This window comes from Caretta caretta, chromosome 8 (genome assembly GCF_965140235.1).
Source record: "Caretta caretta isolate rCarCar2 chromosome 8, rCarCar1.hap1, whole genome shotgun sequence".
In the NCBI taxonomy this organism is placed as follows: domain Eukaryota; kingdom Metazoa; phylum Chordata; order Testudines; family Cheloniidae; genus Caretta; species Caretta caretta.
In genome coordinates, this window is record NC_134213.1 from 29,329,016 (window position 1) to 29,347,493 (window position 18,478).

Sequence of the window (18,478 nt, forward strand, 5' to 3'; positions counted from 1 at the left end):
ATGGTGAACATCACAGCTCCTAAACTTTAGGCACTAAGAAAAAAAATCACAGGAACAGAACTACAATATGAGCTAGGCACCTATACAATGCATGAGGAGAGAAAGGCAAATAGGAATGTGATCCATAAAAGCCAGTATGTTAGGTGGGGAACTGCCTAAGCTAGCCAGTGGGAGATGCTAACGGGGGGGCGGGGGGGGGTGAGGTGTTGTACTTAGCCCCACCCCTGTCATAGATCTAGACACCTAAGCACCACCCCCTGCAGCCAAGACTTATCTCTGCTTATCAACCCACAACCAGGAACCTCCTGCCCAGAATCAGGTGGTTTAGGTGCCTACTCTGCTGCTTGAGCAAATGAGTGAGCCTCTGCCTCGATCCACACAAAATGGGAGGAGAGATGGTGGTGCCACCCCTTTAGCCCCGTGCTTAGAGCAATTGCCTAGGATGTGAGACCCCAGTTTTGAATCCTTCTCCCCTCTGGCAGAGAGGGGGAATTGAACCTGTCTTCCACCTCCCTGGCAAGTGCTGTAACCACTGGGCTAAAAGTTAAAGGTAGGTACCGACATGTTCGTCTCTTCCTCTCTCCCGCCCTTGATTTTGAATGGACCCAATTCAGTAAGTGGCCTCTGAGCTTGTGAACTGGATCAGGCCCTGCACGCAATTGAAGTGGCTGAACCCTACCTTTCCTGGTTTATGAATGGCTCTGGGATGTAGGCAGGAGATAGGCATCTGGATGCCTAGAGAGAGAGAGAGAGAGAGCAGTGTGCATGTCCAGAGTCTGCAACACAGGTGCCTAGGGAACTTTTACTTTTAAAACTGTAGGTGCCAGGTGAGTTTTGGTACCTAAGGGGTTCAGTGCAGGTTTTGTGGAGCCAAAACTGGGCCTTACCCGACTAAATGCTTTTATGGATCTGGGCCCTAGTTTCTCCTTTAAGCTCTCCTCTGAACACACTGACTAAATCTACCAGCTTTAATCTACCATCCAACGCTTTATTTCTGAAAAAAGGGAGCGGAGTGTGTGGGGGGTGGGAGGAAACCACTACTAAAAATGCCAGCCCCAGGTGATGTATTCCTCTTGTGATCAGCTGTGACTTTCTGGATTGGAATGGAAGGATTTCGATTGTAAACTCACTGGGGTAAGGGCTATGCTCCAGCTCACAACCACGTTAACCTGAGCACACCGGGAGGGCGTCAGTATTTTACAAGTGGGAAAGCTCAGGCATAGAGAGCCAAGGCCGAGGTGACACAGACGGGGAGGGAGGCAGGGCGGGAATCCTGCCGCGCAGTTCCCGGTTCTAAGCACTAGCCCAATCTGCCGAGGGGCAAGGCTAGCTTGAAACGCCCCAGCCCATCGCTGCCTGGGGGAGTAGATGCCTTGGGGCCCACCCCACCATGCTCCTGGGCAGAGGGGAGGTGCGGCTGAGGGCCCCCAGCCGGTGCCCGGGGGAGGGGTGCTGAGCGCCCACGGCCGGTGCTGCTCTGTGCCCAGCCCCCAGCGCCTCTCCGCCTGGGCAGAGGGAGGCGCTGTGCTGTGCCCACCCCCGTGCCCTGGGCAGGGGGAGGCGCCTGCCTCCGGTGCACCGTGTTTACAGTAGCAGCGGCGGCAGCTCCGCGGGGGCAGCGCTTTTACCTGCATTACAGTAGCACCTGGAAGCGTGAGGCGAGCCCCGCGCTCCCCGGGGCCGGGCCGCGCCGCAGCGAACCCGGGCGGGCAGCGGCAGGGCGCGGGGCCCCTTCACGGAGCAGCTCCGCCGGCGGAGGTGCAGGTGCCAGGCTGGGCCGGGAGCGGGAGGAGAGGAGCCACCCCCAGGCCCCGGGCACTCGCCGGGCTGCAGGAGCCGAGCGGAAAATGGAGGCTTGAGGGGAGCCGCCGCCTCGGGGCGCTGGACAGCGCTGGGGAGCCTGTGCCGGTGATCGCCTGGCACCGCCCTGCCCCCTGCCCCAGCGCCGGGCACCTAGCACCGCCCTGCCCCAGCGCCGGGCACCTGGGACCGCCCGGCACCGCCTTGCATCGCCCGTTGGCCCCCCGAGCGGAGGATGTGACTCCCGCCGGTTCCTCCTTGCAGCGGCTGGGCGGATCGGTGCTGCCCGCGGAGCTCTGGGCCTGGCAAGGGACGGGGATCCTCGCCCACCCCACCCGCTCTCTTCCCCCCACCCGCTCCTTCTGCTCTTGCGAGGACCAGGGGCTGAGCTCTTTATGGGGCAGTTCAACCCGGCCTGGAGAAGATGCCAAGGAAGGAGCTACCTTTGCCAGAGGGCTGGGAAGAAGCCCGGGACTTCGATGGGAAAGTGTATTATATCGACCACATCAACAAAACCACCAGCTGGATCGACCCGAGAGACAGGTATGAGGCCGGACCGGTTTGACGCCCTCGCTGCCTTTCAGGGAAGCCAGGCAGGTGCAGGGAGAGAGGTGTCTGTTCACCCAGCCACCGCCTGCCCTTGGGCCGGAGGGAAGAGGTAGTGCAGGAGCACAAACAAAGAGCCTGATGCTAACGGGGGACCTTCTTGAGACCTAACTGGGACTCACTGGACTTCCCCGACAGCTGGCCCAGGAGATAGCTGTGTTTGCTCAGCGTGTGTTGCTTCAGTTGCCAATGGCGCAGACCAAAGAGGCTTTATTACCAAGATTTGTAGAGCACCCAGCACGGGGTGCACGTTTATATGGCTTGGATTACTTTGATTTACCCCCCCAAACCACTTCTCTTTCTATGGGGAGGGAGCTCGCACCACCGTAGGATATACCGGCAAAAGCTCAGTGCTAGGGGACCAGCAAAAAAGGGCTGGAGAAAGTGATGTAGCTAGCTTGAATTTTGCTTGATCCCCACAATCTTTTGTCAGGGCACTGCTAGGTTGCAGCTTGACTCATAATAGCTTTCACATTGGGGGGGAATGAATATACCAGACCATATTTTCTGGTGCTAATCTGCTACTCCTGGATAAGGTTTTTAGTAAACAAGTGATTTGGTTTTGGTTGATGAATAAATGCATTGATCAACCATATTTATGTATTGATCCTGACTGCCACTTCTAAATGCTTTTCTCATACAAATTAAAATGGTTAGGACTAAATTCTCTGTACCTCCTTCAATGTGTGGTATGGGGACTTTAGATTCATAGGTGTGTGTGTTGCCACCTCTGCTGAGGAAAGGCTAATACACACAGCTGAGATTTAATTGAATAATATCAACATCTTACATTACTCAGTCATATGTATCCCGGAAAGAGGACCTTTACTGTTTCAAATGTTTTCATGCTGCCCCTCAACTTAAAGGAAGACCACCCCATCCCAAGCCCGCAGTTTGACTCCATTGAGATGATTATAGTCTTTGATGGAAGAGGGGATTTCCACTCCTGTAACTTTGGCTACTAAGAGCCCTGCTTATAATGTTCTTTTTGCCCTCTAATTATAAAAAGTGACTTTTTAAAGTTTTGATCCTTAAATACACCATGATAATATCTGACTATATAAAGTGTGACTTGGGGAGTTTACCTTGGAATGTCCTGGTTGCTTTAAATTTGTCAAACTATTAACATTCTGCAATTTTGGGCCACATTTTTCCCTAGTTAGACAGGTGCAACCTGACTGATTGCCTTTATTATTTTTGCACTGCTGACACTCAGAGTTGACTTTAGCCTTTTGTTTAAGTGTGTTAAACAGTGAAGAGCTAAGTGGCAGTGTAACAGCTACTTGGTAACCATTAGAGTGTTAATGAAAGTGAGAGACATCCCTCCCTTGGCTGATGTCATGACCTTCTAATTGTCCTGTATACTATAGTCAACCTTTTGCCCAGCTCCAAAAGCACCCATTGCTTGAAGAGTTGTCAAAGATCTGTTTTGGTGTGCTAGTAATAGTACTCTTATATGTCTACCCTTCGAACTAATTTAAAATACATAAAGCCACCACCTTATTCTTGCTCTCTTTTTTTAACATCTATTTACAACCCGCCTCTGTCATGATGTCTAGAAATCATTTCTGTCCGGCATTGGTAGGGAAAGTGGTCAGCTGAACTGTTTTTCATTTTCCTCAGCCTTCCATCAATCCCTCAAACCTAGACTGTAAATTTTCTGTGGCAGGGACTATCTTTGTTACATGATGTACAGTGCCTAGCACAATGGGGTTCTGATCCTTGATTGGGATTTCTAAGTGGTGTTACAAATATTTGGGGGAAGGGTCCTTGTTCTGGCTTTTGTTTCCAATTTCATACTTTTCAGATAAGTGTCTTGTCCCCTTTGTTACTTCAGTGCTCTTGCAGATCTGACATGCAAGCTATTGTTGTTATCAAACATATTGAGATCACTCTTGCTATTTGCATTGTGGTAACATCCAAAGAATCCAGTCGGGATTGGTATCTAATTGTGATGTACTCTACAAAAACATAGTGACTATAGGGCAGGGACTAACGATCTAAGATCAGTGGTGATATTACTATATTATATTATACTAGTGCTATACTATAGCACATTCTAGGTTTTGGCCCATCTCTTTAAAACAAATATCATGACCTACATTCCCATAGATTATTCATCGAGTCATTCATCTCCCACAGTGCTTTTCTTTTCATTCGTTTGTCTCCTTGTACACCTCTACCCCGATATAAGGCTGTTCTTGGGAGCCAAAAAATCTTACAGCGTTATAGGTGAAACCGCGTTATATCGAACTTGCTTTGATCCACCGGAGTGCGCAGCCCTGCCTGCCCGGAGCGCTGCTTTACTGCTTTATATCCGAATTCATGTTGTATCGGGTCATGTTATATCAGGGTAGAGGTATATTACTCTTCAGCTTCCTTCTTGACCCTCTTTGCTCTGATGTGTGCACTATTCTTGTGTTGCTTATTATTATAAATTACACTCAAGGTATTAAAAGCACCTGCTATGCATGCACCATACCAATTACTGACTTAAGTTTGAAAAGTAAGCCTCTTTTTAAAATTTTACAGTTAAAATTAGCAGCATATGATCAATTCAGTTTTCTTGCTAAACTATGGAAAAGTCACTGAAACTGTCAATTATACTTTAGGAGGAGATATAGGGTGAGGGGAGACAGAGAATGTTAACAAATTTTAATTACTTGTATGTTTACTGCAACTGAAGAAGGGAACTGTGCCTCAAATACTATGTTAAAATTTCTAAATGCAATAGTGATCTACGTCTATAAAATGTCACACTTTCTTCTTTGATGAATTTCAGGATTCTCTGACTTAATGAAACTCATTGTTTTTTTAGGTTTCAGAGTAACAGCTGTGTTAGTCTGTATTCGCAAAAAGAAAAGGAGTACTTGTGGCATCTTAGAGACTAACCAGAGTGACCACTCTCCTTACAATGTGTATGAAAATCAAGGTGGGCCATTTCCAGCATAAATCCAGGTTTTCTCACCCCCCCCCCCACCCCATACACACACAAACTCACTCTCCTGCTGGTAATAGTTCATCCAAAGTGACCACTCTCCCTACAATGTGCATGATAATCAAGGTGAGCCATTTCCAGCACAAATCCAGGTTTTCTCACCCCCCACCCCCATACACACACAAACTCACTCTCCTGCTGGTAATAGTTCATCCTACAATGTGCATGATAATCAAGGTGAGCCATTTCCAGCACAAATCCTGGTTTTCTCACCCCCCACCCCCATACACACAAAAACTCACTCTCCTGCTGGTAATAGTTCATCCAAAGTGACCACTCTCCCTACAATGTGCATGATAATCAAGGTGGGCCATTTCCAGCACAAATCCAGGTTTTCTCACCCCCCCCCCCCCCGTTTGTGTGTGTGTGTGGGGGAGGGGTGAGAAAACCTGGATTTGTGCTGGAAATGGCCCAACTTGATTATCATACACATTGTAAGGAGAGTGATCACTTTAGATAAGCTATTACCAGCAGGAGTGTGGGGTGGGAGAAGGTATTGTTTCATGGTCTCTGTGTATATAATGTCTTCTGCAGTTTCCACAGTATGCATCCGATGAAGTGAGCTGTAGCTCACGAAAGCTTATGCTCAAATAAATTGGTTAGTCTCTAAGGTGCCACAAGTACTCCTTTTCTTATTGTTTTTTTAGATGGTCATAGTCCAAAACAATTGTAACAAGCACAAGGTGTTACAGAATGCTCCTGTAATAATTTTAAATAGTTAAATGGAGTAAGTCTCTTAAGAGAGTTTGTCTTGTTATCTGATAATTTACAGGTCTGGTTCTAGCTAACTTTTTTAATTGATTATTTCCCCCTCCCCCAGCAATTGATTCTTTGTATCAGTTTTCTATTATATTTGTCAGGCTGTCAGTGCCCACACATTTGTTTGATTCTAGCTGTTATTCATCTGACAGCCAAATGTTTGTTAGCCATGAGAATGAATGATTTGTCTAGTTCCTAACTTTACAGGATTTCAGGGAGCAGCTGCATTCCAGGAGTAGTCTTTTGTGTGCACCCTTATTCTTCTAATGAAACTAAAAACAAACCAAAAATCTGTTAGCACTAGTGAGGACTAATAGATTAACAAACCTATTGGAGCATACCCACTTCATTGGATGCATGTATTCACCCACTAAAACTTATGCTCCAATACGTCTGTGAGTCTATAAGGTGCCAGAAGACTCTTTGCCGCTTCTACTGATCCAGTCTAACACGGCTACCCCTCTGATAGTTTGTAAATAGTCACTATTTTTTTTTTTTTGGTGTGTGTGTGTGCGCGGGGGTCTTTCGTGCAGCAAAAAGGCAGAGCTATTATATAAAAAAGTGATTTGTTGTAAAACAACAGATTGCAGTGGATATGGTGGCAGATATGACTTAAAACTCCTTTTTGAACTCATTTCCTTCAAATTGGCCAGATTTCAAGTTGACAATGCCCATATAATATCTGGTCAATTCATTCAGCGAGACACAATTGGTAACTAAAGATAAGAGACTCAACTTTTAAAGCTTCCCTAAATCTCTCTTTCCAGTTTAATTTAGTGTAAAGAAATATGATTAGGGATACTGTATAGAGGCAGTGCTTAAGTTTGTCTATATAGTTTTTGTTATATTAGTTGATGTTGGATTTGTAGTTAGACATGTTTTGTGTTAACTGAAGCTTGTTAAATGAATTATTGCAGGAGAGTGTCTGGGTGCAGACATAATGGAACACCGGGAAACTTTAGATACTTAGGAGAAGTGACTGGCAGAAAGTGGGTTCTATAATCATCTAAGAATCAGCTGAACTACTAGAGTTGATTGTATCAACTGAAATTATCCAATTTAATTGTAGAATAGAATCTTTGGCAAATTTTTTCAACAGTCTATCATTCTCCTGTCCATTAGAAGTATGGTGTCAGAGCATCTTCTTGCTTATAGGTATAAACAGACCTAAATGATGTATGACAGCACCAGAAGGATTCAGAAGTTCGCTCTCATGCTGAATAGAATGAGCCAAAAATTGTATGGTGTGCTGCAAGAGACCTGCCTTCAAAAGCTGACCTGAATTTCAAAGCCCTGAAGGCTTCTGTAGCCTTTAAAGTGAGGAGGAAGGATGGTCTAACTCAGGAGTTCTCAAACTTCATTGCACCGCAACCCCCTTTTGACAATAAAAATTACTACATGACCCCAAGAGTGGGGACCGAAGCCTGCACCCCACCGCCCCAGGTGGGGAGGCCAAAGCCCAAAGGCTTCAGCCCCAGATAGGATACCTGTAACCTCAGCCCCAACATGCAGGGCTGAAGCCCTTAGGGTTCAGCCTCAGGCGGTGGAGCTCAGGCTTGGACTTGGGCTTTGGCTCTGAGTGGTGCGGCTTGGGCCCGTGGCCCCAGCAAGTCTAACGCCAGCCCTGGCGACCCCATAAAAAGGGTTTGCGACCCACTTTGGGACCCGACCCACAGTTTGAGAACCGCTGGTCTAACTTATTGCTTTGAGCCTCAGTTTTGCTGTGGCCTGTGTTACAATGTTCCTTTCTGCCTTGAGTCCATAGCTTTGGTCAGCACAGACACAAGTGTGAAGGATCCACGTCTGCTTTCTCAATTGGCCTCAATGCATTGCAGAAAGAGAAGGATGTATAAGAAGGGTGGGCAAACTTTTTGGCCTGAGGGCCACATCTGGGAATAGAAATTGTATGATGGGCCATGAATACTAAAAAAAATTGGAGTTGGGGTGCGGGAGGGGGTGAGGGCTCTGGTTGGGGGTGCGGGCTGTGGGGTGGGGCAGGAAATGGGGAGTTCAGGGTGAGGGAGGGGCTCTGGGCTGGGGCTGGGGATGAAGAGTTTCGGGTGTAGGAGGCTGCTCCGGGCTGGGACCGAGTGTTTCGGAGGGCGGGAGGGGGATCAGGGCTGGGGCAGGGGGTTGGGGTGTGGGAAGGGGTGCAGGCTCTGGCTGCGGGTGCGGGCTCTGGGGTGGGGCTTGGGATGAGGGGTTTGGGGTGCAGGATGGTGGTCTGGGCTGGGACCAAGGGGTTGGAGTGGGGGACGGGTATCAGGGCAAGGGGTTGGGGTGCAGGGGGAGACTCAGGGGTGCAGGCTCTGGGCTATGCTTACCTCAAGCGGCACCTGGATGTAGCTGCATATCCCTTCTCCAGCTCCGACCCAGAGGTGCGGCCAGGCGGCTCTGCACGCTTCTCTGTCTACAGGTACGACCTCTGCAGCTCCCATTGGCCGTGGTTCCCGGCCAATAGAAGCTGCGAGGGCAGTGCTTGGGGCAGGGGCAGCATGAAGAGTGGAGCCCCCTGGCAGCCCCCATGTGTAGGAGCTGGAGAGGGGCCATGCCGCTGCTTCTGGGAGCTGCATGGAGCGGTCCCCGACCTGCTAACCAGCTGGAGTGGGGCAAACCCCCCAGACTCCGCTCCCCAGCGGGAGTTCGAGGGTTGGACTAAAACAGCTGGATTGCCGGATCTGGCTCGCAGGCCGTAGTTTGCCCACCTGGGTATATAAGGAATGGAAGAACTTTTGAAAACTCCTGTTTTGAGCTTATAGGACAAAGATTAAGAAAAAACAACTATAATAAATTGCTTGTATGTTGCATGTATGGCATCATTTTAGTAGCATACAAATGTTGTACAATACAAATATTTTGCAATGCAAATATCTTAATGTATACAAACAGTGGATGTTCACGTGATGGTAAATCTTCTCTTTTAACATAAGTTAACATAACGTAAGTTTTACACTAGAAAGCTGTCAGGCATTTCTAGTGGCCTGCTAAATTACTTCACCTAGTCAAGTGGCTTAGTCACAGTGTGTTTCTGCAACATGAAGTTGAAATAGCTACTTATTTATGAAACTATGAATGATGAATTCTGTCCTTAGGGCTAATTCAGGATTAGGCTTCCTACAGACTGGTGTTCCAGAGACCAGCATTATTCAATAATGCATGTTCCTGAAACGATCGCGTTTTCTGAGTGACAGCTTCCTTTGTGCTGATGCAGACCACTCAGCACACATCTTGATACAATGGAGCTAGAATTCTCATGGTCATTTTTCTTATGCAGAAGACACACCTGCATAGTAATTTAGGCCCTAGGTTTTAGGCTGTTTTTATGATTACTGCTTCATTTTTACATAAGATAAGAGCAAAATCCCAGAAACATGATAGTCCAGGCTGGTATCTGATCTTAAACTTAGCTGTAAATTAGGAATTGCACCAGTACAAAATATGAGACAAGAATCGCACTCATCTTAATAGAATAGAGAAGAGTGCTTTGATTCCAACAAAGGTATTGTCCCTGGATCCTGCTAGGGAAATGGTTCCATCTTTGGAACCTATGGCTAGCTGGAGTCTGATCAAGTCTGAAACCCCCTTCCCCTCTGGAATGGAGGAGCATGTTCCCCACTGCCTTCTCCAATTTTAGGTCCTCACCACAGTAAATAGTTCTATGCATTCATGCCATGGTATGGCTCACAGTCTTCCAAGGTTACCTCAGAATGAAATCGACTGAACTCTGATCACTAAACAGTGAAAACTGGTAAGATTCTGGCCGGTTCTCACTTTTCTGCACTTTTCTGCAGCAAAGCTGCAATAAGCATCAGAGGCATTAGAACTCTCTGTAGACTCTGGAATACAACAAACATCAGTTAGCCTTCCAAATGTGGAGTATAATCTCTGCAATCCTAAAGGCTAGAAAACCTTATAAATTGAGAGTGTAGATTTTGCAGAAGTTGATGTTTGGCTGGGATAGCTTTCTACTCCAAATTCAAATGGATTTCCAAACCTGGGTTATATGAGCCTACAGAACAGTTAACTCTTCTGAAAAGGAATAGAGCTTCCAGGAGGAGTACATGACTAATAGAAGAAAGATGCCATTTAGGGAAAATGTAGAAGTTTTATTCGCTACAGGTTGAATTTTCTTGTACAGGGATTAAGATGGAAACAAATCCTTAGAATTTAGGAGTTATAGTTTTGAAAATGCTGGCTATGGAAGGGTTAGACCCAGTATGTATCTATAGATTGCAATAGCCTGCATATAAATACATTTTTCAAGTTTGGTGTGATACTTCAGTGTGTCTTAGCTCCTCTGTTTGGTTTTACTTTTGAAACAAAATTTCACAGCCATAAGTATAGCTCCATGATTCACTGTCCATCTCTGCTATTGGCACCTCAGTGCATTAATCTGCTTCAGTGGAATGCAATTAAATTTAGCTAACTAAAATGTGAAAGCTCTCCAAATGCCTCAAAATAAAAGGGCAATGAGAAGCACAAACAACAAATAATGGTGCCGTGCTGATTTGCAAATGAAAACCAATAGTGTAAGAAGGAAAAATCTCAAAGATGTGGGGCATTTCTTCTTTGCTTTTGTTCTGTATCCAGACTACTTTCAGCATGCATACTGGAAGAAAGAAATGTGGTTTATGCAGCTGCAGGCTTTCATAACCTAATGCCTGCTGTTGCCCTTTTTTATTGGTAACCAGCCAAATACCCGATTGTAGTTATGTGAATCTGTTTCCCTCTCACATATACACTCTCCAAAGATAGTTGTTAAATTCATTATAAAGAGCAGTCTGTTTAAGATACTGCTAAGAGCCAGAGTACAGATTTCGCAGGATTCTGAGTCTAGCCCTGACTGTGTGGGTGATAAAGGGAACTGAAGACCCTTTCCTTTTCTCTATGAGTTTTGTGTTGTGTTCTTCAAGTAGTGTGCTTGAATACATTTGTTTTTTTTTTTTCAGAGCAGTAGGGTTGAATGGGTTTCTACTGTACATGTGTATATGTGTATACACATGCTTGAAGGGGGAGGATAGAAAGCAGAATTATTGAGGCATTTAAGACTTTGTTTAAACTAGAAACATTGAATCTTACAAGATGAACTGAATGTAATTGGTTAGGAGGTGCTTCTAATTGAAGCAAGTCAGTGAATCAGAGCTTGAATGGGGAGCTAAAATCAATTTAACCTCTTCAGTCATGTAAATCAAACTTTCTTTTGCTTATCTAAGACTAACAAGACAAACCCTACATTGGAATTTGTGATCATTTTATGTGGTTGCAAAGACTACCTGTAGTACAGTATGTTTCTGTTTTTAGTTGAGTGTTAACACTGTCATATATGGGTTGAGGGAGGGGCATTACTGTTAAGCATGTATCGCACAATTTACCCTCTGAAGTATACTGCTATGGCTTTCATCTTAACTATAGTAGCCTCTGTCGCTAGTTTTGTTTCAGTATGAGAAAAGCCTTGTTTTTTTCTCCTGTGTTTGATTGATATTAAATAGGCTGCATTTCTTGCCTAGCCTCCTCATTGATCTCACAGCATGGCCAATTGACAAGGTATATCCACTTTATTATATAAATATTAGTATTAAACAAGAGTGTGAGCTGAAATATCAAAAATATTTCTATTCTGAGAGAGCTTTACTAAACTGAAAGAGGATGGGTATAAGGACAAATCTTTCCTGTCCCCAATGGGGAAGTATATGTGTAACTCAGATGAAAGCTGCTGAAACGTGATTCTTTTCCAGACAGGTCCTTGCTTATTCTTAACTCTTTCATTAAGAAATTAATAGCAATGTGCACCATGGTCATATGGTAAATTGTAGGGAAGGCATAAGCATTTGTCTCTGTCTAGAAACTTAGCCCTGATCTATGCTACAAATTTGTGTTGGTATATCTACGTTGCTCAGGAGTGTGGAAAATTCACACCCCTGAGTGACATAGTTATGCCGACCTAACCTGCAGTGTAGACAGCACTTTGTCCACAGAAGGCCTTCTCCCATCGACATAGCTACTGCCTCCCAGGGATGTGGAGTACCTACGCTGACAGACGGAGATAGCATCTTCGCACACTGCCTATGCCACTGCAGCCCTGTAAGTATAGACCAGTATAGACTACTTAGTTGTAGTCTGGAGAAAAAATATCTCCTTCCCGGATCCTTAATTTGTCATCAGTGACATTACTATAAAATACTCCCTCCAAGAGAACATTTGTCTTCCTTGCCTATTTATCTCCAGGAGATGATGCCTAAAAACTTCTTGATTAAATCTTCAGTCAGGTATTATACTACATCTCATTAGTCATCTCTTTGGTTAAAACACAGAGTGACACTTTGGAAACTTTTTGATACATCTCATTTTAAAGAACTCCACTGCTATGAGAGCACTAATATATTTCTGGAAACTTTTGCATCAGCCAACTTCAAGACTTTGCTAGAAGAGTTACTTTATCTGATATCCTCAAGAAGAATTCAAGCTTGCTACTAGTAGTCAACTCAAATATGGTTGAAACTCTAGAAAGATCTGTCTTGTATCCAGACTTCACATTAAAATGTTTGACCAGTTGCGGATTTAGAGTTAGTGGGGCCCTGTGTGCAGCTTCTTTTTCAGCCGCCCCTGCTCCCTCCCCAAGGACCCAGCCAAGAAAACAAACATTCTTTCTTATCTCCCCCCTATTTTTCATTCTTTTTTTCTTCATCCTCATCCTATAATGTCAAGTAAATGAAAATAAAGTGAGGTACCTTGATTGGGTCGGGGGTTGGGGTGCAGGAGCAGGGGCAGCGTGCAGGCTCTGGGAGGAAGTTTGAGAGCTGGGTGCTGGCTTTGGGCTAGGGCAGGGGGTTGGGGTGTGGGAGTGGGGCAGGGGGGCAGTGCTTACCTTGGGTGGTGTGGTTCCAGCACACAGACCCCTCTGGCAGCGGCTCCTAGGTGAGGAAAGCCAGGGGGTCTCTGCGTGCCGCTGCCCGCAGCTGCTGCCCCCACACCTACCATTGGACGCAAGTCTCAGCCAATGTGAGCTGTGGAGTTGGCACTTGGGGCATGGGCAGTGTGTGGAGACACCCTCACCCCAGGGGCTGCAGGGACACGCCAGCCACTTCTGGGAATGAAGTGGCACGGAGGGAGGGAAGCAGAGTGGGCAGGAAGCCATCTTAGCCCTGCTGCTGCACGTCTCTATGTGGTCCTTGAGGGGAGGGGGCCAGCAGGTCTCGGTGCACTGTCAGCAAAAAAAACAGAATGGTCAAGGTGAACATATCTGGGCAAGATGACTGTCAGTATGTTTGCAAGCACCCTGACAAAAATTTTAGTATCCATGTTAATTAGAGAAATAGATCGGTATAATGCATAATTGTTAAGCTCTTTTCCTTCTTTAGGAATGACCACATTTTTGTCTCTTTTCATGAATCTGGAATCTCGTTCCCCTGCAATATCCCATTAAACAATTCCGTTGAAATAGGGGCTATCACTTGCTTCAGAGCTCTGTGCTCCCCAGTAAACTCATCAGGACCTGGAGCTTTGTTGGATTTTAATTCCTAGTTGCAGCTTCATTTGGAGCAATTTGCCCATCAAGAGCTGCCACGTCATCTTCTGAGAGCTGATGATGTTTCATGCTTCTCAGATATCTATAAATTCAGGATTTGGATGTTCTGAAGTGTACAAAGTATGGTAAAAGTTAGCAGACATTTCAGAGGTCTGTTTGATGCCAGTTCCTAAATCTCCCTTTTTATTTCTAATCAGTGAGATGGCTGATTTATCCTTTTTCTTTAACTTTCTGGCTAAAAGCCTGTCAGTTTTATTGCCCTTTTCATCGTGTTTTTGTTTTAAGTATTTGCTTAGCCTTATCTGTTTGTAACAGGTTAATCTTCTCTCTTACCTCTTATAGCTTTCTTGCTATTCTTGTCCTTGCACCCAGTACAACTTGAACAGTTTTTAAGGACTATCTCTAGATCTACTTAATTTCTTTCGTTGTGGTGTCTGTACTAAACCTGGCACCAAAACTACTAATGGTCTAAATGTTTGGGAGGTTAACTGTTAACATGCAAAAAGAAAAGGAGTACGTGTGGCACCTTAGAGACTAACCAATTTATTTGAGCATCTCTAAGGTGCCACAAGTACTCCTTTTCTTTTTGCGAATACAGACTAACACGGCTGTTACTCTGAAACCTGTTAACATGCAAACTATCTTGAACTGCTTAGCTGTCTTCGGTAACTATGCTGTCGCAGAGAGAAAGCATTTGTGTGTTAATTAAGTTTATTTTTTTGAACAGTCAGTATTGCAGCCATACTAACTTGCCTCAGTCCGTCTTTGGTAAAGTTTCCCAAGGTTCTTTTTTTCTCTTCTGTATGTTGCCTTTTGGATGATCTTATATTAAAGTTGCCTTTCCTATTGCATACATTCTGATAGCATTCAAATACTTGTGCATACTCTTCTTACTTTTGACTTTTCCTAATTGTTGCCTACATTCAAGCAGAAATGCCTAGAAATACTAAAGTTGAGTCAAACGTCTATACTTTTCCCATTCTTTAGGGCAGTCAGTCCAAATTCAGTTTGCTTAAATTACCTTGAGTTTGTTCAAGTTTCAGAGGCAGGACATATGTGCTTTACACCTGCATCTCATGTCACTAACCTGTAAGATAAGCTGACAATGTTTTCTCTTCAGTGTATTCAGGCTAAGGTTCATGCTTAATCAAAGAGATGCTATTTCAGTCTTTAACAGCTATAAGATTAGAATGTTGTAAAGGTCTTTAGTCAAGCTTTACACTGTTCAGACCTGATCTTTGTTCAGAATGTTGCCACCTTTTTCACTCTGATCTGATCATATGATGCTGTCTCTCTCAGACTTTCACTTGTGTATTATAATTTCTGGATCTATTCGGCTAGTGTTTGTGACCCAGGAGAGTTCTTTCATCCAAGTACCTGTTTATTTCCTTCTTAAGTGTATTCACAACATTAGCCTCTGTTGCTGCCTTTTATTAACCCAATTTTTCACACATGACCCATCGGCATAGGAAGGGACACATTCAGAAGCTGGCTACATAGGTGTAACTCCATTAACTTGCATTGCTCTGAATGTGCCCCATGTAGCAGAGACCAGAATCTGTCTGAATAGAGAATTCAGTATAAGTAGGGCAGAGCTTTAAGGTGGAATAATATTTGTCACTAATTCACTTTGAGTGAAAAGTCCTTGAATTCATTTTTGAAGTTATTTGTAGCCATATTCATGTAGGCTGAAATCAATGGAACTACTCAGATATTGTCCTACTCAGAGGAATTATCATACTGAATAAGACCCAAGATCAATCTGGTCCATTACCCTATCTCTGACAGTTACCAGTACCAGATACTTCAATAGCTTCTTGTGGAAGTGAGTTTCACAATTTCATTACACACTGTGTAAAAAAAAAAAATTTCTTTTGTTGTGTTTGCATTTCCCACCTTTTAATTTCACTGAATGTCCTCCTGTTCATTTGAGACCAGGAAAATAAAAGCTCCCAATATACCTTCTCTAGACCATTTGTTGTTTTACATACTTTTGTCATGTCCCCTCTTCATCTCTTTTGTATGGTGAGCAGTCCTAGTCTTCTCAGTCTCTTCATATGACAGTTTTTCTGATCATGCTTGTTGCCCTTGTCTGATCGCACTCCCGTTCATCAGTTTCCTTTTTGAGATGTGGTAACCAGAACTGCACACAATATTTCTGATGAGGCCATAGCAATGATTTATATAAAGGTAACTATAACCTATGTGTTGTTGACTAGCTCATTCTTTATGCAACCTATCATCTTGTTTGTTACTTTGATCACAGCTGCATGTTAAGTGGAGTTATCATCAAGATGTCTATAATGATGCTCAGGTCCCTTTCTTGAGTTGATTTAGTTAATTTAGAACCTTGTAAGACATAAGAATAGCTTATGTTTTTCCCTCCAGTGTGCGTTACTTTGTATTTATTGACATTGAATTTACTTTGCCAAGGTGTTGCCCATTCACCTGGCTTGTTTGATCCTGACTAACTTAAATAACTTACCCACCTGAAAATTTTTGCTGCCTCAGTTCATTCTCCTTTTTTGAGATAATTAATAAGTATATCAAACCACACAGAACGTTGTATGGAACCTTGAGGCACCTGCTCCTAGTCTTTCTCTCTCTCTCCCAGTGACTGTTCCAGTGTGGATAAATACTTAAATAGTCATTGGGCCAGAAAGAAAGAGGGGGTATGACTCTGTAGTCTTCTGGTTATGTTACTGACCTGGGAGGTGTCAGACCCAGGGTCCAGTCTCCCTGCTTCAATCACTTTTTCATGATTTATCCACAGTGCAGACAGCATCAACTAAGGAAGGCCCACATCAGAATATCCCATTTTTCAGTGGCTAGAGCATGTTTCCTGTGAGGTGGAAGACCCCTGCTCAAATCCTTCTCCTCTGGTGGCAGAGAAGGGGGAACTTCATCCCAGGCAAGATCTCTGACCACTGGGCTAAAAGTTCTAAGGTGTGTGGTGGCACCACCATCTCATCCTCCTCTGGCTAGATTTTGAATGGTACCTGATCTTGTAGACGGCCTCTGAGAACGCCTCCTCAAATACCTACAATCAGTCTGGGGATTAGGTGGGAGACTGGCAGCTGGATGCCTGGAGGGAGGCAGTAGTTTGCATGCTGATGCAGAAACATGGTCACCTGAGTGAGATGTAGGTGCCTACAAGGTTCAGCAGCAGTTTTGTGGATCACAGTGGAACCAAAACAGGGAGTTAGGCACTTGCACTGGGGATATAGGTACCTAAGTACTTTTGTGAATCAGATCCCTAATCTATTTTTGTTTAGATTTTTGTTTAATTCCTTCATCTGACACCCTAGTGACGTAACGGAATTTAACTCCATTCTTATCCTTTCCCTGTTCTAGTTCATTTGTAATTTGCACCCTAACTGTCATTGGATACACCGATACCATTGTGTTACTCACTCTTTTAACAGATGTCTGTCTGACTTAAGTGCTCCTCAGCTCCCATTTGCTTTCCCCTAGCTCCTCCGCCCCCAAGCTATTTATTTTACATTCCAGAAGACTGGTTCTATTTTAAAATAGAGACCAGCCCTCTGTCTAGGCTCCATCTTCTTCCAAATGTACCACAGTACCTAATGAACCCCTCTTCTTTCTACCATCTCCAACCATGCAATAAGATGCTGAAGTTCCTGCTATCTAGTTGGACCTGTGCATGGAACTGGAAACACTTCAGGGAAGCTACTTCTGGAGCTCTGGACCTAAATCTTCCACCAAAGAGCCTATATTTAGCTTCCAGGAACTCTCTCCTACATTTCCCTATGTCATTGGTACCAACATTCATCATGACAACCAATTCCTCTCCAGCTCATCACTAAAAGACTGTGATGGTTTATATATGTCTGCTGGGAGCAAGGGTGACAGGTAAGTCATCAAGCAGTTTTCACAATAATCACTGTTGTGGTTGCAAGTGTAGCTGCATCCTTGATTTCTCTCTGGTCTCTGAGTTCACTCTCTTCAGATCCCAAGTCACATGCCTTACGGTGGAATCCTGTGATTCTCCCATTCTTAGACAGATCTGTCATCCTGGTCTACAGTATTCTGTGTATCCACTGTGCTTGCCCAGCTGGTCTAACTGGGTTTGTGCACCTGTGGGTCTTCCCTTTGACAGAGAGTCTGTGACTAGTGGCTTAATGACTCAGAAAAACTTTCTTAACACAAAGTATTGTTTAATCATAGCAGTAGGAGCAAAGCATAACAGAAACGATTTTTAAAACAAAAATGTTACACACATCTTTGGAGATCTGGGTCTCTCTTTCCCCTTAACCATCCCCTCCCCTTTTTAAATCCAGCCTAAGTTCACTCCACTCCCACACTTGGACCTGTGGCCCAGAACCAGCTGGAGCTCTGCAGAAGGGGATCAAGACAGTTCATCAAAGAAAATTTCTCTTGCATAGTCTCTTAAGCATTGGCCAATGAGTTGCTATCTGAAACCATTACACACTTCCCTGCCTGTGTGCAGTTAGCCATTTCTTGAATTAACCCCAGGTTTCCATACAGTAACCCTCTTACAACAAATTTTATTCCTAAACTATTACAGGCAGCTCCAAATCTGTCACAACTACATACCCAGCCATTTCAATTCTTGACTGAATCACATATCATCACAGCTTGTTTCTCCATTGTAATTCCATCCCCTGGAACAACCTCTTTGTTGCATGAGGAATTGTCATTCTTTATTATCTCAGATTGAAGGAGGGCTCCCTTGAAGGGTGTGTGTCCCTCAATTCCACTTCCCAAGTTCTCCAGTTGAGCAAGCCAGTTTCATGATGGAAGCCTGT

The 18,478-nt window shown here is 44.5% G+C and overlaps 1 protein-coding gene across 2 annotated transcripts in view; it reads left to right on the top strand.

Moving 5' to 3' along the window:
- The first annotated feature begins 1,487 nt into the window (after positions 1–1,487).
- Positions 1,488–18,478, top strand: part of WWC1 (WW and C2 domain containing 1) — a 136,700-nt gene continuing 119,709 nt past the window's right edge. For both annotated transcript variants that reach the window (XM_048860193.2, XM_075131368.1), the window contains exon 1: positions 1,488–2,343. In XM_048860193.2, the coding sequence (XP_048716150.1) occupies positions 2,225–2,343 (119 nt within the window). In that variant the 5' untranslated portion in view covers positions 1,488–2,224. The remainder of the gene's footprint in view (positions 2,344–18,478) is intronic.